The sequence below is a fragment of the Pagrus major genome, chromosome 6 (assembly GCF_040436345.1).
Source record: "Pagrus major chromosome 6, Pma_NU_1.0".
In the NCBI taxonomy this organism is placed as follows: domain Eukaryota; kingdom Metazoa; phylum Chordata; class Actinopteri; order Spariformes; family Sparidae; genus Pagrus; species Pagrus major.
In genome coordinates this window covers 26,134,947-26,157,665 of record NC_133220.1, presented here as the reverse complement: position 1 = coordinate 26,157,665, position 22,719 = coordinate 26,134,947, and the positions used below count along the sequence as shown (strand labels likewise).

The window sequence follows — 22,719 nt, the reverse complement described above, 5'->3', positions numbered from 1 at the left end:
AGCTGCCTTTCTACAGATTAGCCAATCGGGTGTTCAGTTGAAGGAGAAAGGCGGGGCTACAATTCCTTAGCAACGCTTGGCTCTGTGGGAGCGGTGGCGGTTGTTTCAACATGGCGGCAGCAGCAACAAGAAGTGAAAATTCTGGGATATTTTGGATGAATGGCGGTATGCTTACTTTTGACAAACTACATTCGCTTTGTTGTCCTTTACTCATTCGTATATATCTTGTAGAAAGTTATAAAAGTTTTCGAAAGAATCTCACAAATGTTACTTTTTTGTCAATGCTAGAAAGTTGTTGTTTCTGAAAGGAAGTGAGACAGCTAGCTTGAAGTTAGTCAGCTAACGCGTAGCTAGTAAATTTGACTTTAACTTAGCTTGTCTCATTTACGTTACATTTTATAAGGTAACTCGGTGTAAATAGTAGCAGTGCTTGCTGTACTTGGTATTCAACCCTGTTAAGTTTCCAAACACGGCTGAGCTCACCGCAACACAAAGGCCATCTGCAGTAACGTTATATATATAGCGAGCTTTTGTTTTGCATCTGAGGGCAGCAGCTGTCTGCGATGACCAGGAAACTGGCGAATTGTTGATTTGACATTTAGCTTTAGGAAGCACATACTTTAACAAATGTCGCTCTCTTTGACTTGTTCACAGTGTCAGATGAGGAACAGCCTTTGGTGTTTGTCCCTGGTGAGTGTCAGTGACACTGGACAATTTCTGAACGCAGTGTGAGAGAATTGTGCGTCCTCATGTACACGTGGCATCCTCTTCTTTTGGCTCAGGTGTAAATGGAGTGGTGAAGTCTAAGACTCCCTTCAGCGTTGGACCAGGCAACACCAGTACTTTCAGTAAAGGAGGTGTCAGGATGCGAAGCAGGCGTACCACTGACAGCAAGAGTAACGCCACACTAAAGAAAGGTGGCAAGAAACAGAGCCACTTCCAAAGTGAGCACTCTGGGGCTTACACCAAGGAGAAAGTGTCTGTCCATCACAGTGCTGCTGTAGCTTCAGAGCGCTCCCTCTCTCCACCCACTGGTACTTTTCATCCCTCTACACAGGTAAGCCATTTTTTTTGTTTAGGCGGTTTTTCTCTACCCTCCAAGGATGTAAGATGAAATGTTTGAATATGGAGGAAAGCATATGGATAATCTGAATATGTACTGACTTTAATTACTGGCTTCTGTTTACATCTTCTTATACTTTGTACAGGAAATGTCTGAGACGAGCAGAGCTAAGAGCCTGGTCTGTTTGAAGGACCTCTGTCCTGAAGATAAGCGCAGGATTGCAAACCTCATCGAAGAACTAGCCAGGTAACCAGTAGTATGTGCCACTGAACTCCAGGATAATGTCAAAGTTCATGAGTAGAACAATTTAAGGTGATACCTGATGAAATACTTAACTTTGTTTTCCCTTTTTCCTTTCAAACATTTCTATCTTGTTCTCCAGAGTGAGTGAGGAGAAAGAAGAATCGGTGCAGCGTTTGAAAGATGAACAGGAAAACTTTGAGCGCAAGATCCAGCAGCTGGAGCAACAGAACGTGGTCATAGCAGAGGAGAGGGAGAGTATCCTTTCAAAATATCTTAACTAACAAAAACAGAGTTAGACTCTCTCACCCAACACTTTTTGCAGTGGTGGGGAAGGTAATTTGCTGTATTTGTCATTATGCTTTATTAATGAAACACTAGGGCATTTAGTGTGCTTTTTTCAAATAACAATACTGGGTCATAGCAGAACAGTGAATCAATGCACTTGACCCATGGTGGTTTAAATTCCTCGTTTTCGAGTCATCTTCTGATAACATGGCTATGTTTAATGATGAGATGATTGCTGTTGGAAACACTGTAGTGTGTGTAGCTACAGCTACAGTAAAATGTGGTGCACTGTTATGATGAATACAGAGGCCCCTTAAGAATTCCAGACTATAATTGGTTTGGTAGATGTTACCTAGATGTTTAAATTTATTTTAAAGTTATGCTAGAATTTCATGAAGAGATGCACATAGCACCTGATTTTAGGAATTGGACTGATAGTGCTACAGTGGAGTATAACATACTGGCACTAACATTGTTTCATTCTTTAAAAAAGATCTTGGAGAAAACCTATTGTTTTAACCGAGAAAAATGTCAAAGTGGTCCAAAAAGGTTTAACATTAAACAAAAGGGATTTCACTGATTCAAGGGAAGGACTAATCAGCAAAATCAGTTGCTATAGTCTTTGGTGGAATAAGATCTTATTGCCAGCTGTCTGTGGTACACAGTTGCATATATCTGCAAGTTCAACAAATGTTTTATTTCAGGCTATATGGTTCATTTTGCTTTTTGTGCTATTCCGTAAGAAAGTCTGTAGGGGGCAGTGTTGTCTTAGGTAAGGCCATGTACAGTGTTTGGCCAAGTATCTTCAACTTGTTCCAAGAGACAAAGAAATAGAGCAGATTCATTTAAATTATTCGATGCCTGCTGCAGTTGTCTTTTCCAAGTGCTTGTAGCTTATCCACTGTTGTGCACAGAATCAATTTCATGGTTGGAGCCATGGCCCGAACCATCTAAATCATCTTATCATCCAAAGATGAATTTTGATATTTACTGAGAAGACTATGACTGTATGCTTTCACCGGCATGTGCTTTTGTTACCCTCCCTAAATGTTGAATGTTAACTGCAGAATATCACTCAGTTCCTCCTTACAAAATGAGATCAGGTGGGTCACCAGCTGTTTTCCAGATTGTCTCGCACGAGGTTAAAGCTGAAATTTATACAGCGATAGTACGCTATTTATTACACCACACAACCCTCCTACTGTCTTATAACAATTCCGCTCAGGTCAAATGAGAGCATGGCCAGCAGTCAATTTAGGTTAAAAACACTGCGAAATATGAAGAGTAATTGACCCGGCTGGTAAATTGCACGATTGGCAACGGCGGCGGGGAAAATTAGGAAAGCACAACTCAATTAAAGGCACTTTGGCTCGGAGACTTGGCATTTACACCAAACTTCTAAACTCCATTAAAAAGGTATTTGAGAGGAAAAAGTGTTTGGATCCAAGCACCTCAGGGGGGATAACGCAGTCTTTTTAAAAGTGCGTGCAAGAGTCATGAAGGCTGTTCTCAGGCATAAGGTTCCGGCACTTCTCTGAAAGGTTAAGGAGACACCAAAGGCAAACGCACTGAATGAGAGACTTGTCAAGTTTAATTCCATTACGCCTCGGCTTATCTTATCTAACCAAGATTCAGTGTTGTCAGGGGTATAAAGAATATAGGGCTATACCTTAGCCCCAAGCCACCGAGGATGAGAGGGAAAAGTAACCTTGATATTTGGGCTGTTCAGCTGACATTTGGAGACGACTGGCACACAGGACTGAATCTGTCTTTCAGATAGGAAGGATGCCTTTTGTACTTCAAGGCATGTTGGCATGGGCAGGCGACAAGGTGGCGTTACTAACATGGTGCACCGTGTCCAGAACAAGGCACAGCAGGTGCTACAGCTAATACCATTTATTGAGTTCAAACAATTGGAGGGAATCCTGAGGCCATGGAGAGAGGGGAATAACAGGCCTGTTAGGGTATGTCATTGAAAATGCTACATGTTGTGATAGAGGATTGCCAGAGCTAAATCCATTTTTCCCCTCCCATGTATTGGATGGATGACGTTTAGAATGTGGAAATCTGGTATTATCTAGTTGTTCTGTATGTGAAAAGATTGTTAGCTCTTTGTCTTTTTACAGATTAAGCTCCGAGTATTCCTTAATGTCAGCTCTGTGGGTATTGTCATGATCTGGTGTGGGTGTTGTGTATCTTCCCTTTATCCTAGGAATGAATGATGTGGTTGAAGCCATGTGCCGTGTAATGCTTACTCTATTGATTAGAGGTGTTAAAAAACAAACTCAGCTTAATTCTTTCTTTATTAAAGCTCTGCCTTCTGACTACTGTTGGCACAGCTAAGAAATATGGCAAATGCTGCTTGTTGTTTGTATTTTTGTGAGCCCTCCATTCTACAAAGCTAAACATTAGGAACGTTTCTAACCATGAGTAGAGTACATTGAACCAATCAAAGGCTTAATGTGAAATTAATAATGCACAATGCCTTGACTCTAGAATCAAGAAAGAGTCATCATTTAATCAAGTTGTTGTTGGCACACCTTTACTATGTACATCATCTTGGATTTTTGGCTTTGTGAATTGTGGGTATGTGCATGGAAGGTGACGTGTTGCATAGACAAAAGATCATTTCTAATGATAAAGATGTTACTTAAGTTTCTGTCTACAAAATGAAATGGGTGTTACATTTTAGTTGTCTTAGCAGTGAAGATGGCTGAAAATAGTTGTGATGAGGGTGGTTTTCTGTATGTTTGGTCTCAATTTGAAATGCATTTTCAAAATAATTGTTAGCTGACATGCAGAGTTATTTATTGGTTTATTGTGCGCCTTGCACTCATGTCTCTTCTCCAGATTCAGTAGTATTGAAGCAGTTATGTAAACTGTCTTCTTCTATTAATTCCCCATCATTGCCTCCCTACACTCACATTCATACACATCAGTCTCCGCCCCCGTCTCTCTCACATTCCTGCTCAGGCTCAATCTGTTTGGCACAGTGCGCTAAAGCAGGCTTTAAAATATGCCCCCCTCCTGTGCAAATTTGTTCCACCTTGAAGTGGATTTCATTATTTCATTTGAGCCCCAGCCTGACAGGGAAGTGAATCATTTTGACAGGCCCCGTCTGAAGCCTCTTCAACCCAAGCCCTTGATTCTGAGTATTTTTGGAGCATGGGGGAGGAGTAAGTCATTGTTGGCACTTTGCAGCTCTGATGTAAACTAGGGGCTTGCAGAGTACTTGCCCCCCATTGGCTGGCGTCCAAGGCTGTGGAGGAAGCGTGTTTAGCGTGGCGACGGGCAGAGAGGTGGAATCTTATCAGTGTCGCTCCACTCGGTTCAGATTACCTAGCACTTGCTGTCCAGTGACTGTGTCAGTTTGTCAACACATTAACACACGTTACCTTCATTTATGACTATGATGCCGCAGTCATGTTGGACATATAGTACAGATAAAATTAATGTGTGTATTTTGTTTTGTTGGTCCCTGCCATACCTGGTTTATATTCCAGTGTACTGTACGCTATATTTGTGTCTATTGGGAAACATTTGTTTTAGGCTTAAGAAAATCATATGTAAATAGTGTTTTATGCGAATAATTTGAAATATGAGCAGTGTGCATTTTTCGTCTCAACACACAACTCTGTATCTTGCTGCATAAACATATTCAGTATCTCCCCCTCAATACCCGTATTCATACTGCATAAATAGACCCACCAGCGCAGGTTTACATGATGTGATGTCCTTGTGATGTCCTTAAGCTTTCCATATAGAACTACTTCCATGGACATTATCAGTGCAGCGGTAGAGGAGCCGTAGTTAGATGGAAGGTTTCTTCACATTTTCCCGAATGTTTATGGAAGCTGCTGCATCGCATTTGTCTGGTGTCTGGCGCTCAATTCTAAGTCGTTCCCGCTCTCTTCTCTTTCCCTCTGTTTCATTTCCTCAGCCTGATTGAAGTCTTCTAACAACCAAAGCGTTTTCTTATGGAGTGTTCCACCAACTATTCCTTCAATAAGACTCTACTTTGAACTTTGATTTTCTCTTTAAATGGGGGCTTTTTTTGCCCAAGCGAATGCTGAGAAACTCATCAGCTGGGGGAGTGGGGCCACCATCAATGAAAAGATATGACTTGGAGGAACACACTTTAAGGTCAGCTTGGGTGGGTGGGAGTGTGGGTACTACTTGCTTTATTGTAGTGTTTGTGTGTGGGCTGTTTACAGTGCAGGTGGGGGAATTTGTGCTCCTGTGTCTCGCTGTGTTTGTGCGTGTGTGTACTAGAAAGAGTCAGAGTGAGGTCGATTATTGAATGTGTGCGAGTGTGTCTGTGTGTAGTCTCTCCATTCTCATGCTCATTATCTTTGTATGTGCTGGTGTGGTGTGCTGCTGCCACTGTCATTAGTGGGCTCCTGAGGCGCAGCAGTAGTTCCGCTCCAGATTAGTTTTCTTGTGTCTGCCAGCTCTCTGTCTGGCAGATAGCCTGGCACGGCACTGCCCAGCTCAGCTCAACACAGCTTGGCCCGACCCAGATGGTGAAAGCTCTGTGCCACAACAACAACTTTGATTTTGCTGGCCTCTTCTCCCCCTCTGTTTTTAACTTTCCCGTTCTCTCTACTTTTCTGGTCCAGTACGTAATTGATTGCAGAAACAAGGTTTAATTCAGATTGTCAATCTAGATCTAACATCTATCTTTTTTCCATTTAAGCTGCAAAAGAGAACTTTTTCCTAAGCTGAATGGCTATTGTGCACAAAGTTACCTTCTCTGTAGAGCCCCACAGTTATTTCACTTGTAGAAGTCACGTGGTTGTAACACAGTCCTGACCGTTTTCTTTTTAACTTTGTGAAGCGATTTCCTTTAAAATTCTTATCACCTGCATCTCTTAAGGCCACACATCTTTATGGGACCCACGTTCAACTTTATATCAGTCGAATCCATCCAATGTTCTGTTGTGTTAAGTTTACTTGTTGTTTAACTTTGTTAGTTACTTAACCCTTGATCCTTCAGGCATGCAGCAGCAGTACAGAGAGTGTCAGGAGCTGCTTGGGCTCTACCAACAATACCTTTCTCAGCAACAGGCCAAACTTAACCAGTCCATCGCCCAGCTCAGCCAGGAACAAGCCCACAGCAAGGTAAGGTACGGGATAGAATGGCTGTGTGGTAGGTTGTAGCGAGTGCATCATGCAATGAAACATGATGTCCCCGTACCCCCCTGAGCTTTATTCAGAGAACACCCCCGTTTGTCATCCTTCGGGCACAAAAACATCCAGTAGAAACATATGCAACAACACATTGTCCCATGGCCAAGTGCCATAATAAAAATTCATAACAAATCACTACAGAAGACTACTTCAGTCACCGATTCGATATGACTACAACATAGCGAAAACTCTCTCAAGGTGACACTTCAGAGGCGAAGACGCCTCTCTGGCTTCAGCCTCTGTAAGAATAAATGACTTGGCCAACCTCATTGTCCCGCGGTGGCTCTGAATAATGTGTGTTTGCCTGCTCTCTGACCCTCAGCAAATTAGTCACAATCTCTTCCCCAGTCAACTGTAAGATGGGCTTTCCTCCTTATGTTTATCTCATAATGTTCCTGACCTTGGCTTACCTGCCAGTTATGCTCAGTTGACAGTTGTCCTCTAAATCTTGTGGCCCCTGTCCACTTTGCCGTTTTGAAGGATGATTTGCATTTGTGCTGCTATAAACCCCAGCCCCTCTCTAACACCATGTCTACACATGTTGCGTAGAGAAAGCAGCTTGTTCCCTGTCAGTGTCTGTACAGGATGTGTTCAGTTAAGGGTGGGGGATCTGGCCAAAAACTATTATCATGATCTATTTAATCGCAATCATGATCCATGATCTAAATAACAATATTCTTTCTCAGCTTTGAAATGCCCTGTCCTTGACCTAGTATATGACCTTCTAACCCTAACCCTAATCCTAACCCATTCGCACATTAAAACAATACTGTATTAAAGATAGTTCTAGTTCTAACCCTTTTTGGCAGAAGCTCCACATCTGCCATGTATCTAGCTATAACTCAGGTTGCATTGCCCCTATGTTCAGGCACAGCTCTTTTGTGTACACAGTCATTGTAGTAACCAGCTTAAAATGGAAGAAAGGAGACTCGTAGACTTAAAAGATGCTCCAGGTTGCGGTAACCCACATAAAGTGCAAGTGATATATGAGCTTGTGTTGAAAAGCTCTTGCAAGCACATGGTGAGAGTGTTTACTGCACACTGAAACATGAGCAAATTAGGCTGGTTAGTGACTCCAGTGTTGGTAAATTTGAATTTTGTAGCTCAGCTCTACATCAAGGTTTTATGGAGCAGTCTACCGTTTTTGGCTGAAATATTTTGGCTGAAATACTCCATCAGTTTTTCAGAGGCTGCCTAAATTGGCCAAAATGCATTCATTGTCCTCTTTGTTCTCTGTCCAGGTGCTCAGTTGTGAGGAAGCCCCCAGCAGAGCCTCTACTAGCAAAGCTAATGGCTCACTCTTTGATGGCTCATACCTCAGCCTTGCTGCTGCTGGAGCACGGCAGCCACAAGTGCACAGGAGTGGTGGTGGTGTTCGAGGAAGAGCAGCAGTGCAAACCTTTAGCAACCCTGCTTCTCCTCCCTGTGTTAGTGAGTTCAGTCCAACCAATGGGGCGATCAAACAGCATAGGAGTCAGAGAAGGGAGTGCAGGGAGCCACACTCCAGTTGTGAGCACTGCCAGTGCAGTGGTCAAGACAGTGGCTATGGAACACAGCAGCGGAGAAGGGATAAGTGCCACCATGACACCTTTAACCCAAATGAGTATGAAAGGTACAGTAGTACTCCACACTGCCATGATCTATCATCCCTCATGATTACATTACTTTCCTGTAGTTTTAATCAACTTGTGCATTTTATGGACACAAACAAGAAGAATGGTAGGATATGAAGCAAATTAATTGTATATTTACACATAGACTCCACAGTGCGAATGCCATTCGCTCAGGGGTCAAGGAAGCCCTGACTAGGCCTCTGCTGGGTCATGAGGACTGGGAGGAGAAGAGGCACCAGCTGCTGCTGCAGAAGATGCAGTTGGAGATGGAAAGAGAGAAGCTGCAGGCACGGCTGGCTGAGCAGGAGGAGAGGCTCAACAGACAGAACCAGCAGATACAGCAGTCGCGTCTGGAATATAGCAGGTAGAATACTAAAAGTCAATAAAGAAAAATGAACAGTATCTAGTAACATTTCCAGTTTACATTTCGGGGATTAAGTAGCTAGTTGCCAGATAGGTAGTTACTTCTATCCGAGGAGCTTAGTCCCATTTTTCTGTGTCTTTGTACTACTTCAGTGTCTGTCAATGCAGACTGGCAGAACCTAAGCCCATTCTCTTTTTCTTCTCCTTTATTCTTGGTAGGTTTCGACAAGCTACTCAATCTGATCTCCGCAGCTCAAACACAGGAAATGGAGAGCCACAGCTGGAGGGCCCTTCCCATCAAGATTTAACCTCCCGGTAAACCAACTAGACCGCTAGAAAGAAAGACAGAAACTCAAACTGAAACTACTCATTCACTCACCTCTTCTCATTTCTCAGTTGTACATTCTTGACTCTTGTCCTCGTCTCATCTCCCCCTGTTGTAGTCCCTCTCACATGACATGTGGGTGGAGGAGGCAAGGAAGAGACACAGGGAAAGAGAATTCGGGGCAAAAGGGATTTGACAAAATGACACAGCCATGCTTCAGAGCCATATTTCAAAGCAACATCAATTAAATATGATTGTGTGGCACAGCTGCATCATCTGTCCATTGTTTTGTTATAGCCTACTGCTGTATTTTATGATCTCCGTCAGATGGGCATAGCAACTGATATAATTACTTTTAATTCAATTCACAACGTGGCATATTGCGACATAAGTAACATCAAGGGCAGAAAGTTTGATGCGTATTTGATCGCCTTAAATAAATTATAGAACTTATGAATACGAAAGAACACATTCGTGGACTCCTGCTCCTACCATGATTTGTATATTCTAGCTGTCTCTCTAGGCTCTTTTATCTCACAGGTGCTAAAAAACACTTCAGCAAGGGATAGACCGTTGCATCCTTGCTCATAGCTCCTCCGGTGAGCCTCCTCTCTCCTGACTCCTCCGTCCTTGAGGAGCATTTTGGGAATTGATCCTTCAATATGGCGCGCTGAGATTGCTTTCCGGGTCACAGGCACAAAATAGAGACATAAGAAGAGCCTGCTCTCACTGTCAAATACACACATACAGTATATGCACTGATATATTCACCTACTCAAGTCACACACAGAAAAGCCAGCTTAATATATTTTGTCTCCGGTCTACAGTGTGAATGAAGATGCAGAGGGACATCCTGCAGGACAGAACTTGCATGAAAATCACTCTGTACCTGCTCCTCCGGACAATGGCAATAGTAAGCTTGTATTTTCAATGTATCAGAATGATGTGCTCACTCTTCTACACACAGAGGAACATCTCAGCTCAAACATATCATTCTCAAGGTTGTCCAGAGTTTAATTTACTTCAAACGGTTTTTATTTTAGTACATTCATATGTGTGTAGAGCTTTGATAAAGGATTCTATATCATAATGGTAATTTCTAAAACTGTCTTCCCTGCGGTGCCCTCAGCCTTCCTGCTCTTACTTCTAATATATCACTTCTTTCTTGGATTTTTCAACAGGGGCCTCAGAGCGGTCCAGAAAGGACATGGCCACGTCTCCTGCAAGCCTGAGTAAGCCCACCTCAGTGTCTGTGATTCAAAAGACCCCTGAGGCCAGGTAACACATTTTACTGGACATTAGTGACACATTTGTTAAAGATTATTCTAATAGCTTTTAGGCACAAGAAGCATTATAGTGCAGTTTATTATGCTTGATAAACAGCAGCACTACAGGAAACATGAAAGTATTAGCTAACCTAGTAGAATTAGTTTTCAGAAAAACAGCCTGTGTGCAGTAATGTGACGGAGGCAGAGTTCCAGCCAAAAGGGTAGATTGCTCATTGAACAACAATGAAAAACAGCAAAGTTAAGCACATGAAGGATGCTGTATCAGAAAGGCACAAATCTTTTATCTGTGCTAGTTTGAAATTGTAAATGGAGCTTTCTTCAGGAGTAACTGGGCTTCTTTACTACAGGAAAGTCTGAGTGAGTTTCTCTGTAGGCAGGCCGCTCCTGTCTTGTGGGGAGATTATTTGCATGCTGTCAGGGCTGCAGTATTTTATTTGTTCTCTATGACCTCTTAAGGCAATTGATGTTTTTTCCCCTCTAGAAATGCAAACGATATTGAAACACATAAATATAGTGCAAGTATAAAATTTGAATCTCGATGCTTATTCCTTGGCTCTGCAGTTGCTGCACCGTTAGAGGCTAAATGATGTCTTCTCTTAGTCTAGCTAACTTTTTGAGCTGTAAGAAGCTAAATGAAGCTTTTTACTGGGCTAGCTAGCGCTGCGGCCAGCCTGTCAGGAGACATGCTGCGTTCCATTAGTCGGCCTAGCAGGGACCCTGCAGCAGGTGTAATTGAACAGACTTCTGGATGCACACATTGCCCTCCCTTCTCTCTCTGCCACAGTAATGAGACTGAGAAAGCAAGCGAGGGAGAGATGTTAAAAGTGTGTTTGAGGGTGAGTGAGGGGGTGAGAGCATTGGATAAAGTGAGAAATGGGAAGCAAGGAAAGTTAGAGCAGGCTGAGACGGATAGAAATGGAAATGGTAAGAAAGACGTAAGAAGGGAGAGGGGCTTTGAGGACAGGAATGAATCACTTACCTAAAAAGGAAAGGACATTCATTAACTTTTTTCTTATACGCTCTTACACAAAATGGTAATTAACCCGACTGTGTGTCTTACTGTGTGTGTGTGGGCGTGCATCTCCCTTCATCTGTGTGAGGACTTCGAAGTTGCTGTGGATCTGCAAAAAAATATCAGATGCTGGGAAGCAATTTGTACCAGTGTTGCTGCACACCTTTTATTTTTTCAAACTTATTCCGAAAATATTTTCTTGCATAATGTCAGATTTCTTTTTGTAAAAGTGGTGCTTGTTAGGAGATGCAGTAACAGTAACACCCCACCCCCACCCCCACCAGCACCCCCACCCCCACCTTGCCCTTAAGAATATTTCTTCAAAACAGCTCAAAGTTTACAACTTTCAATAAGCAACTCTCAAACAAAGCAGTGCACGGTCCAAGTTGAACTGTGAGCTCCAGCAGATGCCCATTAATTCCAACAGGGGACCTCGGCTATCAGATCTTATTACCATCCATTTACACCTCCAAAGCCTATTAAAATAGTTGGACTCTTTCCTACACACTGTGAATTTTTTTTTTTACCACCAATAATGAGGAAGTCTGCCTCTCTGATGTGCATCTCTTCAGACAGTTGTAATCCTCGGGTAATCCACTGATTTGGATTAGACATATGTCTTTTTCTTAGATGGCGTCCAAAAACATCTTTGCATGAAAATAGTTGGAAAAGATAAATAGAATAAATTGCAATGAAATGAAAGAGACGATACAGTACGTTGTGGTTTGCTCATTTTACAACAGTTTGAAAATGAGTAACAACTGTGCCCTGTATTATTGCCATAAATATGTTATTGTAGCCTGTAAACATGGAAAATACACTGACTATTGATTTCTGAAGTTTCTTCCCTTATGCAAGCGAAAACGTGGAAAATAAACTGCTGTGAATATGTTTGAAAAAACCCTATAGAAAAGTCTACCCCACTGTCAGATTTGGCATGTCACCTGCACCCTTCTCTTCTACTCGGCAACAACATGCCCCTCGTGACCATCTTAATCTTAACCAATTCAATCTTGATGTGCAAATTGCAAAACGAAGCTGGGGTTAACATTAAGTGACCTTCTTAATCCTTTCATGAATCCTGTGCTAGTTAGTAATGAGACAGTTCCAGCGCACCCCACCCATCTCATCTCCATCCTTCCTGCCTTCGCCCGCCTGCTATTGATTGGTTGGGAAATTGACATGCGGGATATACGCAGTGGCCATTATAGGTTTTTTATCTTACTGTTTGGACTGCAAATGAAAAGGGGCGCCGGGGCGAGACGGCTATCTTTAATGAAAGAGAGGAGCCAAATAAGCAGTGAAAGTTACGAGTGGGGAGAAGGCGGTGGCGAGCGTAGGTAGGGGAGTTTTGTGGAAATTTTATTGTATTCAGTATAGGTGCACTGGGAGAGTGAAGACCACTTTTTTTTTTATTACACTCAGAATGGTACAAATCTTATGTGTTCAAAGGACTTGGAAAGTATTTGAAGGCAGAATGCTTAACCACAAATTTCAGAGTCTTTATGAAAAGACATCTTTGATTTTTACACATCGGCTCATAGAGAATTACATTTGTCATTGAATAGTGTTTCTGTGTAATATCAATAAAATACTGTCAGAATCAACATCCTGCAGCAACTTCACTCCCCAAGGCTTCTTTTTTGTTCTACTAATAGTATTTAACAATACTTTAATGTTGGAAATGCAGCATTAAAATGACCCAGCATCCCCAGCCAAAGTCTTTTTTTTAACAATGAAAAACTCATGTTCCTGCTACTGTTGTCAATGCATTTCATTTGTTTTCTCTATGCATGTAGCAGTAAAATAGATTTGCAAGGTCTCCCTTCGGGGATATTAATATCGAGCAGCAATTCACATCTTTACCTCACACAAACTGGAGCCAAGAAATGAAGTTCTTTGTTGCACTGTACACCCCTCTGAAAATCTATTGGCATTCTCTCTAGCCCTCATGCAATCTCTGTGCCACCCCCCCTCACCCTACCCACTACCACCACCTCCCCCTACATTCCTGCCCAAACTGTACCCCTACCCACCACACTCCCCTTGTTATAGATTGTGACCGCCGGTAAGTGATGCATTATTCATTACCAACATGTCGTTTGTTGATGGATGGCTGTTTGAGAGCCCTGTCCGTTAAATAAATCAACAAATAAAAATGCAAATTCTCACATTTCGAGAGAAGGAACCCAGCCAAAGTCCCTCCCCCACGTTCCCTTTTCTGCCTTCCTCACTATCCACAAAGCTGCACTCGCTCCTAGTCTCTCTTACAAGCAAACACACACATTCACTGTCGCTCATGCTCTCCCCCTCTCTCTTTCTCCGCTGCTGTTGACAGGCAGGAGACCAAATGAGGAAGACAGATTTACTTACTTGAGCTTCATTCTCTTTTTTCATCAGTTATCATCTCTCGGCCGACTTAACCCTCGTTCACTTTCTCCCCCTCACGCTCAAACGTGTGCATACATTAGTTCATGTTGCTAAAACAAAATCTAACCTTTTCGAAGCTTTTCAGCTACTGATGCACGCTGCCTCAAGTTGGTGTTAAAACATGACATATCAAGGTCTATAGTTACGTGTGGAGGAACACTGATTAGAAGTTCCACCAGCGTGTCTGTCTGCTGACCACCCACATGCATATCAACAAGTACACGGCAGAGATCACCCTTACCTGGGAGAGAGAGCTGTGTGCGGAGCGGCGCGATGCAAATCGATGCAGCTTTAAACGAGCAGAGAATTATGTTAGCAACATCAGTGGAGCGTGCTTTAAAGAATTCATGTTTTGTATCTGGAATGGCCGTCGTTCGACTGTGTATACACTGAATAATTTATCAAGCCAGCCAGACTGAGGGATTGAATCTCTATTAGCTTAATCTCCCCCGTTTTGGTTTATTTATTTCACTGCACATTCCCTCATTTCTATTCCAGGGGAGAAAGCACCGGGTTCTTTCCCTCTTTTTCTCTCGCACCTGCAAGAAACTGTGTTTTTCTGCCGGGACGCCCCAGTGGTTTTGACTTGTTAACGCTGCTTGTTAGGGTTCAGTAGACACTTCGGGAAGAAAGATTTTGTTAACACGTCGAAGAGAGATTTGCTTTCATATTGTCTGTGTTAACAAGTGAAAGGTGACTGACAAATATTTTAGTACAAGCGTTGGGCTCCACCTAGACTTTATCCTTGTGCATGTCTGATGTTGGTCCCTTGGCTTGCACCTTCTCTGCTTAATATTGACGGCACGCATGTAACTGCTGGTCTTTGTGTGCATTTCCCTCTAACAATGAAACAGCACAAGGCTACTCATTTACAACGTTGTCTGTCAACAGGACTCCACTGGGTTCTGTATTATAAATGTAGAAATGCAACCTTTGAAACAAGCAGAGCTTACATGTGGGGAAAAAAGAAACTATGAAACATGAAACAACAACAACAAACAACAACAAAAAAACCCGCAAGTTTTACTTATGTTTTTCAGGTTGGACTTTTCTGTGGTTGAGTTATTGGATATCTTTAGTCCGATCTCCGCACCTGAACTAAGCAAGCAGTCCACTCGTAGACCCAAAACCTTGCAACGGAGGTCGACCCTCACTGCCCACAAACCACTGGGCAGAACCCTGCTCACCCCCGCTGGGCCTTATCGTCAGCATAACCAACAGGACCTAGAGGAAAGCCAAATACTGGAGGATATTTTCTTCATTTGTTGACAAGGAAGAAAATGGGAACCGAAAAAAAAACAAAACACTTGATATTCACCTGTTTGCTCTTGATTTTTTTTTTTGTCTTACATTTAATTTCCAATTGACATTCTAAACCAGAATGATCATGATGTTGTAGCTTGTATTCTTGTTATTCCGTGGTTTTAATACAAATAAACAGATATTTATTCAGAATTGGTTCTGCTTCTGGTTTGTAATTGATGTCTTATGTTTCCACTGCAGAAAAACTGTCTGCCACTGAGCTATGTTGATTGTCTCAGAGGATCCTTGCAGCATTAATTGGAACTTAACTTTATAAAAGACAATTGGGAGTCTGTTAGTTTGATTATTATGACTAAAATGAGTCATGCTTAAATGTTAAAAAAACAGGATAATTTGATCATTTCATACTCAACATCAGTTTTTCCCACAAAATTTCCCCGAAATCTGTTCATATGTTTTTGAGATGAGCTGTTGATGACGGGTGAATGGACCTTCTTGGAGGAACTAATGGGGACAATTGTGTGGGTAATGTCTTATTCATACTTTGTCAGCAATTATGACACAACACAGGACACGTTATTCTAGACTGTGCTTTATTATTGGGCTAAGCTGAGACGCATCATTCATTTTAAAATTACAAAAAAAGAGTTCAGGGGACCAGAGAATGGTGCAGTCTGGAAAGACGGGGGCGGGAGCCTAAAGCGCACTGCCCAATCAGAAGCTGAGCTCATCAGGAACCTGGCAAAGCTTTAATATGCAACATTCATTTCCCCACCCTCCATATGTGCTGAAATTGGGAAATAGATTTCCAGAATACTTTGAAAACCATATGAAGTAAAATGAGATTCTAGCAACACTACTGAGCTTTAGAAACAAAACCACTGATAAGAACACTGAAATAAAATGATAGTAACTCAATATTTCTTGATGAGATAGTGCAGTTTTTCATTGAATTTTGCTCTTGGTAGAACACATCAGTTGAACAAGATCAGAGCTCTGTCAAACAATAAAAAGCAGGATGGTGATATGAAAATAGGAGATGGAGGGAAAAAAGTAAAAAAAAACAAAAACTGGCATTTTATGCAAACAGTTAATGATTAGCAATTCACCAGTCATTAGCTCCTTGCATCTTAGCAGCAGTTTAAAATGACCTCAAGGCGTATCCTCTGTTGTGATTACATATCGGATTGAACAGTTGGTTTATGAGGGAGTGTTTTAACTATGAATTTTGTTTAAAGGTTTCAAAATGGAAGCAGATAGTACTGAAAATGAAAGAAATCCTCCAACAACTTTTTGGAACAGAACAATATGAATTTGTAAGGCTTTAGTATTGTACTGCATCATTTTGAATGGTTGGTCAGCAACAGGAAAATGTAAAAATCAATCTTTGTGGTTGTTAAATTCAGAGATTGCCAATACTTTACATGGTAATTTGTGATGTGAGCACTTACAAGCAAACAGATCAGTGGCAATAATAGAGCTCAGATCTTGGATCAAACGGCACAAATAAATAAATACATAAACACAAATAAATAAATAAATAAATAAATAAATGAACGCATAAATAAATGATTCAAATCTGTCTTTGACATCACTTGGTCAATAGGAGCATTTTTCTCCATCATCAAAGAAGTGCTGAAGGCATGGTCCTGCAGACAGGAACAATGATCATCTGTGGACCACAACAGTGGCCCATGCATGTCATATAAAAACTATTTGGTCACGTACCAACTCATAGAAAAATAATGCCATGAAAGCATGCATATTATCTCAGACATGACTTATAAATAAATATCTAAACAAATCGATAAATGAATAGAACCCATCAAAGTATTTTTTTTTTTTATAAAATAGGTCAATGTATGTCTAAGCTCTAACTGAGGTCAATGCTCTCCCTGACTGTATTCTGGATAAATGCCTTGGTCAGGTCCTACAGTTTGTACCGTATCCTAGCGACTATTTTTTTTGTACCTGGTTTTATTGAGCATTATCATGTTTTCATTCATATATTTTTTTTTTAAAGTATTTAAAGTACTTTATCCAGTCCTTGTAGATAGAAGTAAAAGTCCTATAAAATATGCAAACCTATGTACAGAGGAAAACAGAGCAAAAAAAGAAACAATTTACAGTATATTCATCGGTTTATGTATATATTTATATATATATATTTATATTCAAACTTCTGCTCTGTTTCTTGTTGTTTTTGAACCACTTTGTTTTACTTTTCTCATGTAAACTTGCAGCTTAAAGTTGGAGCAAATGAAGAAGAGGTGCTTGGCACTCTAGTTCCCGTCGTTCTGCTTCCTCTCTCCGTATTTCACACGACTTGAAAACATGGGCTAGGTGAAAGACATGAGTGATTGCTCAAACAAACCGTTAGAAAAGCACAGACCATGTTGACACCTTTTTCAATTTTCTCAGAGCGGCAGGGGGCAGTCAAAGAGGGCACACAGTGTGGCGATCAGGGATACCAGACATGTGACATTTAGCTTCAGATGTTATTGTTAGCTCAAAGGCAGCTCAGGTGGATGTACAGAACGTTTTGTACTAACCGACCACGGACGCTGCCAGAGCAGGATGGTCATCTGGTTTGCACTGTACGCCATGCTCAGGGCATTGTTATGTGGCACACACACAAACAGTAGCGTCCTGGGATGTGTAGCGGCGACGTCTTTTAGCCTCAGTGGATTTGGAAGGTAAATGTTAAATTATTCAATCTGCTAAAAAGGTTAGAGACAGACACTAGGGAAACGGCATAATGAGCAGTTTATAGGAAAAACTAGTAACAGCACCCAACAGGAAGCATTGTCTTCCAAAGTGTCATATAGCCTTATAAATATTCATATATATAAATATTCATTGAGTAATCTCCACCAGCTGCATATTTGTTGAATGCAGGATCCAATAAATCCAAGTCTGTTGACCTTTTGCAGGTATATTGTAGGTGTTCAGACCATTTTTGTAGACTATTATGAGAAACTGTATGCTAAAGCAATATGAAACCAGCCTCAGTGATACAGCAGTTGTAATGGGTAAATGGCTTTTCACACTTATTGCTTCACTGTACAGTTTCATTATGCTTTTTATGTTTATGTTTAATTGTATGAGGACATATAACATAAGGCAATATAACATCTTCTAAAGGATATGCTTCATGTCAAGTATTATACCAGCAGAGAGCCACACATTAACTGCTGGATGGGAAAGTACATAAAACCTCCCTTATTCTGTTCAGTGGGAAGCTGGCTCTCTAATGAGAACATATTCATCAATGTTACATCACCTTCATAACCATTAAAAACCTAATCTCAGGTCCAATAAGCTCAATAGCTTTTCTTTTTTCAAGCCACGTCATGTCAGTCGTAACCCTGAACTTTACCCTAGTTTGACTCCAACCAGTGGATCGTAGTCACAGGTGCCCTGCACACAGCTTTGATAGTTAGTACCTGTGCTAACAGGTTACCTAATGCCCGCTTTTATCTGAAGTGTAGTTGCGTGAGTCTACAATAGTTCTAAATGCATTTTTTTTTTCCAAAGACATCGATGGACCAAGACTGGTCGGACGGTTTGTTATACTGGACATGCACTGAAGCTCTCTACACGGCTGAGAAATGATATGGATCTGGCTGTAGTTTTGACATCATAATAGCGCGTTGGCTGCTTGCAGTAGTGTGTATTCAGTTGTTTTTTTTTTTTCTTCTTTGTTTTCTGAGAGCACAGTGCTTGATGGCAGATTCTGCAGGTGACAAGGCACACCTTGACATGGTGACAGCCCATACGCTACATGCACTTTACTGAATGCAAAAGAGAGCAAGGGTTGTGAGACGTTTTCATTTTGGTTCAAGTTTCAAAGAGAAGTTTGTGTGTGTGTGTGTGTGTGTGTGCGTGCGTGTGTGTGTGTGTAAGCTCAAAAGATATGTTTGGAATAGAGTCGAAGATAATTGTCCTTTTCCTCTAAAATCATTTAGCCTGATTCTCTTAAAGCCTGCTACTGAGATGTGGCTTTTTGCATTTTCAGATAATATTTACACCGTATGTGTGTGTTTTCTCACACATGTATCTTTTAGCATTATATTGTGTGTCGGCATATAGGTAATCAGAGATAGGAATGCCTGCAGTTTTGGGAGCTGCCAGATTTGCGATTCTTCCCAAGCAGAGCAATGTTTCAAACTCCAGCTAAAATCTACAAAAAATTACAGCTCAACATAGTCAGTAGCCGTTCTATATACAGACACACATATATAAAATATGTGCATATAAATACATATATTTGTTTGTGATTAATATCTATTTATCCATATATACTGTATATATGAATACATTTGCTTGAATGCTTGTTATACATATATATGTACTGCAAATATAAACAAGTTCATATATTTCAAACGTTTCTGATGTTATTCTATCTATGAGGTTAGGATGTCAAGTTAAAAAAGATAAGGCTGTGATACGGAGCAGCCCCTCCCATGCACTCGCCATCCCTCCCAAGACAAAATGAGAAGAGAAAAAAATAAACATTTTGAGTAATTGTAAACTAGCGAAGTGAGAGACCCCATTTGGTCATCTGAAATAGTTTTGCCTGTATTCAAAAAGCATATCAGCAATATATATGTATATATATACATGTGTTGTATATATTCGAAATGTACACTTCTTTTAAGTGCGACCCCTCAACCAGTTAACACTGACTGAAAGAGATGCAGTGGTCCGAGTATAATAGAGCTACAAGTCCTCAGCAATAAAAATGTTTGGTCTTTTGGTCCCTAAAACAACTAAGGAATGACAGGTAAGACTTCCTGGAGACCGTTGCTATGGCTCTCCTTGGCAACGGTATCCCCTGGAAACGGACAGGCACTCCGAGCTAAAGATGGCCGTCCCAAATCGAAGCCAATTTGTGTCCTGAAAATATCACATTCCCTACTTAAGTTCCCTCTTCGAGAATTTCTTGTCCCTTCTTGTTTCAAGTCTTATAAATTGGTCTTCAAAAGTCAATTGCCCCAAACTCAAACCATCTTACAGAAAGATCTCCTACGGCAATCCTCTATTCAGTTTTTAAAAAGTTTTGTTCTTGTTGGACTTTTGACATCCATATTCCCTTTAAGAGTTCAGCGGGGTTGGTCATTGTAAGTAGTTTCTTTTACTTTGTTTTCTCATTGTTCAAGTAAAAGTGTTTTGTGGTCCAGAAAAGGTAGCTGTCATTCAAGCAGGGTTTTGTGGGGAAGGAGGTGTGTATATGTGTGCAGAAGAAAAAGGTCCTGGGGCTAACCAGGCTGGTACAAATTCTCTCTGAGTTCCAAAGTTTTAGTACATCCAAAAGGAGGTGTCCTTGACTCGGTCATCGCTCTCTCTCTCTCTCTGTTTCTGAAGCAGCCTCAGTGGTCCAGATGTTGAGTTTGCACTCAGTGGCGGGTAGCAAGAAGTCAACATATGATTCAGCTCAACAAAACCTGGAAAGCACAGAAGAAATAGAAAAACATTTCAGTCACGTAATGAGTACAAAAACTAAACAACAAGAAGGTCGGCATTTCATGCACATTACAATATTGTAAAGCATATAAGTGAGGAGGCTGGACATTTTTAGGCATGCTAGCAACATGGCTCCAGGGATGGCAACGTTGATCCAATCTGATTTTGTGCAGACATTCGTGGTCCCCAGAGGATGAATCCTACAAACTAGGGAAACCGTGACATTTCCTCTAACGCCACAATGGGGTTGGCATTTTGAGATTTTAGTGAAATATCTCACATTATGCATGGATTGCCATGAAATTTTGTTCACATGTTCATGATCCCCAGAAGATGAATCCTAATGATTTTGGTGATCTCCTGGACCAATTATATTGTCCCAGTAGCAAGTCAAAGCTTTCTCATATTCAGTTAAATATCTCAACATCTACAGGATAGCTTGTGAGAAAACTTTGTATGGACATCAATGGTTCAAGGTGGTGCATCTCATGACTGGTGATCCCAAGACTTCTCCTCTAGTGCCACAATGATGTTGACTTTTTATGGTAGTTCTGGCAACTATTGAATGGATTGCCATAAAATTTGGTACAGACATTTATGTTAAACTTTGTATCAAGGGCCTTCATCAGGTCAAATGTTTAATTATCCAGTACTTTGGGATATGACCACCTATCTGCAAAACTTATGACATTCCCATCCCACATTCCCCTTTAAACTAACATGGTAACCCTACAATGCCCTACAATAAAGACTGTATTCATGAAATCCAACACAGCAACGCTGTCTAAAGCCACGGATTGGTGAGCAGTTTTCCTTTTAAGTCTGTCGTCATCTCATGGTTTTAGGAAGGCCAGCCTCTTATATTATTTTATTTATTGATGCAGTATTTTGAGAGAATTAATATTTGAACTAGGTGGTGTTAGTAAGACTTTATTTATTGATATAGTTTTATTTTGAGGCAGTGATAGCCTACTGCCAGTGTCGCCTTGATTCTCCTAGACATGCAATTGAGCCTTGTTCTTGCCTGGAGATTTTTCAGTGAAGTGCTTCATAAGTTTTTTTTTTTTTTTTTACCAGATTTGCTGTGGACTTTGTGGTATTAAAGAGCACAAAACAAAGATCTTGTGTACGTCCTTCTTAAGGACAGAGATTTGTGCCGACATGTACTCATGCAAGGTTTTATTGTTATATTGTAAACTGGCAATTACGTGACAATGCATCTCAGGCCATATTGTGGAGAAACACAAAAGTAATGTAATGAGTAGTGAAGCCAGTTACTTTCTACATGGAGTAAATAAGTAAAGTAATGCATTATTTTTTAAGTCATAAGTAATATGTAATACATTACTTTTTTGTAAAACAACACCAACACTTTTGCTAAATACAGCCTCACAGAGCTACTAGCATGGCTGTTGCTCTTACAGTTTTTGCTAAATGTTGTTAGTTGTGTGTTTAAATGACTGTGATACAATTAGACACACAATTATTTGCTCTAATTGTATGTCTAGTTGTTTTGTTGTTGTTGTTGTTTATTTACTTGGATCTCTGTTAGACAATTCAAAGAGACAGCTAGTCCTTGGCTTAAACAAACATTTATTACATAAGAGACAACATGTCTGATTACATTATTAACGCAAATAAGTAAGTTAATCAGGGAAATATTTGTTTTTAATTATTATTTTTTTGGACACTCTTTCTTTTACTATGCTAAAAGCTGTTATAACATCATTCCTTATGTGTCATCCTTTATTGTATTTACAATAGATGGAGCAGTGGAACATATTCATAAGACACCTGGCTCTCTAAAGCATCTTCAGCAGCACTAAGACTCTGAGGTCTGGTATGGATAAACAAAGATAATTTTTGCCGAGACAATTTTGAAAACAAATCAGTGCTCATCCTGCAGTGAATTAATTTAGCTCCCTGGCAGTGACGCTGTTGTAATCTCCAACGTGATAAACAATTAAGATTTTTCTTTTTTGTTTTTTAAATATTTAAATCAAACTGTTTAATCTTGTTTTTGAAATGATGAAGGGATTTTAATCAGGACACACCTCAACTCTCATGTGTCATAAGTTAAACGTTACTCCAGCTTGCTTTCTGAGTAATGAACTTATCAGTCTGACGAATCTGCGCAATGAAAGTCAATGTTATTATATTTGGATATAATAGTGATA

At 40.7% G+C, this 22,719-nt stretch overlaps 1 protein-coding gene across 1 annotated transcript; it reads left to right on the top strand.

Annotated features, from left to right (window-relative positions):
* Nucleotides 1-86: 86 nt before the first annotated feature.
* On the top strand, nt 87-15,268 carry kiaa1328 (KIAA1328 ortholog). The gene is made up of 12 exons (XM_073468787.1): nt 87-165; nt 655-690; nt 783-1,057; nt 1,209-1,309; nt 1,446-1,561; nt 6,588-6,712; nt 8,023-8,393; nt 8,540-8,758; nt 8,977-9,072; nt 9,910-9,995; nt 10,264-10,360; nt 14,854-15,268. The coding sequence occupies exons 1-12, from the start codon at nt 111-113 to the stop codon at nt 15,080-15,082; spliced, it is 1,806 nt and encodes a 601-aa protein (XP_073324888.1). The 5' UTR covers nt 87-110; the 3' UTR covers nt 15,083-15,268.
* The last annotated feature ends 7,451 nt before the right edge of the window (nt 15,269-22,719 follow it).

Bases quoted from the DNA above. Each gene is read 5' to 3' on its own strand.
- kiaa1328 (XM_073468787.1), top strand. From the start codon at position 111: ATGGCGGCAGCAGCAACAAGAAGTGAAAATTCTGGGATATTTTGGATG. The intron at 1,310-1,445 runs GTAACCAGTAGT...CTTGTTCTCCAG, and splicing joins CTCATCGAAGAACTAGCCAG to AGTGAGTGAGGAGAAAGAAG. The intron at 9,996-10,263 runs GTAAGCTTGTAT...ATTTTTCAACAG, and splicing joins TCCTCCGGACAATGGCAATA to GGGCCTCAGAGCGGTCCAGA.